Genomic DNA, 2,919 nt, shown 5'->3' with positions numbered 1-2,919 from the left:
AACTTGTATATGACTGGTTATCTCTCTTTGGCAGTTATTTCCTAAAGTGTTTAGTATGTCTTCCAAGTTGGTCATAACATTATTATTATGACTGTTATTGTCTCTTTTTGGCAGTTATTTCCTAAAGTGTTTAGTATGTCACTCAAAGTTGTCTATACAATTTATTATTAGTATTTTATTCTCATATTTTATTTAGGTTCATTGGTTAGGCATAGTGGGGACTTAAATTTTTATCTAGTAATCCTTATTGGTTGTTCTTTATCTATTACTTCTTTCGTAAAGTGTTTAGTGATGGATTAATTAAAAGGGTCAGTTGTACTTACTCATCATTAACACTGGAGTATCAGGGACTCCCTCCCCCTCCTAACAAGCAGTAAACAGCACCCTACCCGGGACCATCCCATCCTTGGCAAGAAACTCTCTCCCCCCTTTCAAACACTTTAGTAAATATATTGCAGATATATTTCTTTATATGGTTATCGGTTTATAAAATGCTTGGCTCTAACCATGGCAAATAACACGTTAAAAAGTCGAAACAGGTAAACCATCTCTCTCTCCCTCCTTCATATTAAGAGTGGTCATCCTGTGTATTATTTCTACGTAAAAACACAAGCATCAGACTATATATTCCTCAAATATTCTCTGAATTTCTCATATCTCACATGAACTGCATCAGATTCACATTTCTCTATATTTTCTAGTCAAAATATTTCATTAACGAACAATATCCCTGTGCAGAGTTCTACTGTAGCATTACCAAGGTTAGATAATTTTGTATGGGTTGATTTTCATTCAACATATCAGACGAACTTCATTCAAATTGTATGATTTAATCTTTATGTAGCTCTCAAAGTTTTGGTTACTTCTAAAAGGACATAAAGCCTCTGCTCCCTGATTTGAAATAGCTATCTTGGACTCATTACTCTTTACATATTTTTACCTGAAAAAAAAAAAAAAAAAAAAAAAAAAAAAAAAAAAAAAAAAGAGGAGTGTCTCCAGCAAACCTAAATGTCATTTATAGTTCCTATTCAAACACCAGCCACTCTCCTACTGACAGTCTTATTAAATTGAAATATGTTCAGCAAATCTATTAGTTTTATTAATATTTCCCATTTTGGAAACACAAGCCACTCTCATGCTTATGTCTTCAGCAAATCTATTGGTTTATATATATTTCAACCCATTTGGAAATTCCAGCCACTAAGACCACAACCATTACAAAAATGTTAATTAATGTCTTCAGCAAAACTTAAAAGTTGCAGCTATATTTCCCATTTAGATACACCAGCCACTCTAAGACCACCAACCATTACAAAAGTGTTAATAACTGTCTTCTATAAATTTTAAAGTTTCATTTATATTTCTCATTTGGAAATACCACTCTAGCCCAACAATCTATACTAAAAGCAAATGTTCTGATCTTTCGTAGATAGGTGAACCTCACGGGTTTTAACCCGCTGACCTTGGTAGTTGTGACGCCAGAAAACTCACAATCAATCAATTAATTAACCCTTTACAAGCTTGTTAGGATTACCGTAAAACAAACTAAATATCAAGAGACCCCAAGAAATATTAGCCCTAGATAACGACTCACGAAAGCCCTTGGGGAGTTAGGATCCCAAATGCCTTCAGCAAATCTTAAAAATTTCGTTCATATTTCCCCAGAAAGTTGGTCTGTATTCGCTCAACGCAACTACGAGTACACTAGACGCGTCGAACTACGGGAAAAAATGTCCTCAAATGAAGGAGCTGCAATTCGACATCGATTCGAGTGAAAACTGCCTGACCCTCAATGTTTACACTCTTCAGGTTAAGTGTTCATTGTGCGTCTTCTTGTTGCTAGTTTAAGGATTCGCGTAACTATACTCACTACGAGGACGATATTTTAAGCAACCTGAGGTGGTGGTTCAGGGTACTTGACAATATTCGCCTTTCGTTGCAGTTTAAAGGAAATGTTCTATCATTTGTTTAAAATGCACCAGTCTAAATACGAATTGAAGGGAAAGCAAGTAATTTTTTAAAGCAAGAAAAGAACCTGTTCTTCAGTTATCAGCCTTTCCATAGGCAAGGACGCGCGCTGGCATAACAGCTTACTCTAACGAATGTCTCGACATACATTATGTATGTATGCATGTACGTATGCATGCATGTTGTGTACATTACGTGTTTGTAGTTGCATTTATGTATCTATGTATGCCCCAGAGGAACAGAGCCTTCAATAATAGATGGAAAAAGAACGACCTTCTCGTCCTGGGCTAACGCTGGAACACGCACAAAAATCGGTTGAATAATAAGGCTACTTTGATCTAATCACAGGCCTTGCAAATATCAATGCAATCCTAAATACACTGTACACACCACTCGGTAATAACTAAATTCAACCAAATATACCCGAGTGTGACAATCCGAAACGCATGCCTTTGCAGTAAAACTGTAACCCTTTTATCTAGAAAAAGGAAAAAAAATCACACGCCACTCGGCAATAAGAGGTGGATCACTTCATCACGGAAAAGGAAATAAAATCACATGTCACCAAATACCTTCTTGGGATGGACGAAATCAAAACAAGAGGAGTTAATCCTTGGCAGTCCTGTTACCACTGAGAACCTGATTGATTCTGAGGTCCAGCAGAGAGCAGACGTCTTCTTCGTACTGACCAGCGCCATAGTATTGTTTCTAACCGAGAGAAGAGAAACACCAACAAAAGATATATACCTATAAATATGGAACGGTCGTTTGGGTTCTGGGTGGCGACAAAATAAGGCTGTTTAGTGATGGTCCTTGTTCGTTCTCCAAGACTCTTTAAGAATGATCGCAACTTCGTGGAAGATTTTCATTGACAAATTCGGTTAATTTATATACATATTCTGTGAGCTCCACTGGCTTCGAACCCTCATTGTGACCTACTGCTAGTAGCGT

The 2,919-nt window shown here is 36.7% G+C and overlaps 1 protein-coding gene across 1 annotated transcript in view; it reads left to right on the top strand.

Annotated features, from left to right (window-relative positions):
• The first annotated feature begins 507 nt into the window (after window positions 1-507).
• LOC135202902 (neuroligin-4, Y-linked-like) overlaps window positions 508-2,919 on the top strand; it is a 13,786-nt gene continuing 11,374 nt past the window's right edge. The window contains 3 exon segments of the mRNA XM_064232354.1: window positions 508-539; window positions 702-774; window positions 1,615-1,809. Of these exon segments, the coding sequence (XP_064088424.1) occupies window positions 508-539; window positions 702-774; window positions 1,615-1,809 (300 nt within the window).

This window comes from Macrobrachium nipponense, chromosome 33 (genome assembly GCF_015104395.2).
Source record: "Macrobrachium nipponense isolate FS-2020 chromosome 33, ASM1510439v2, whole genome shotgun sequence".
Taxonomy (NCBI): Eukaryota; Metazoa; Arthropoda; class Malacostraca; order Decapoda; family Palaemonidae; genus Macrobrachium; species Macrobrachium nipponense.
This window is presented reverse-complemented; position numbering and strand designations above follow the sequence as displayed.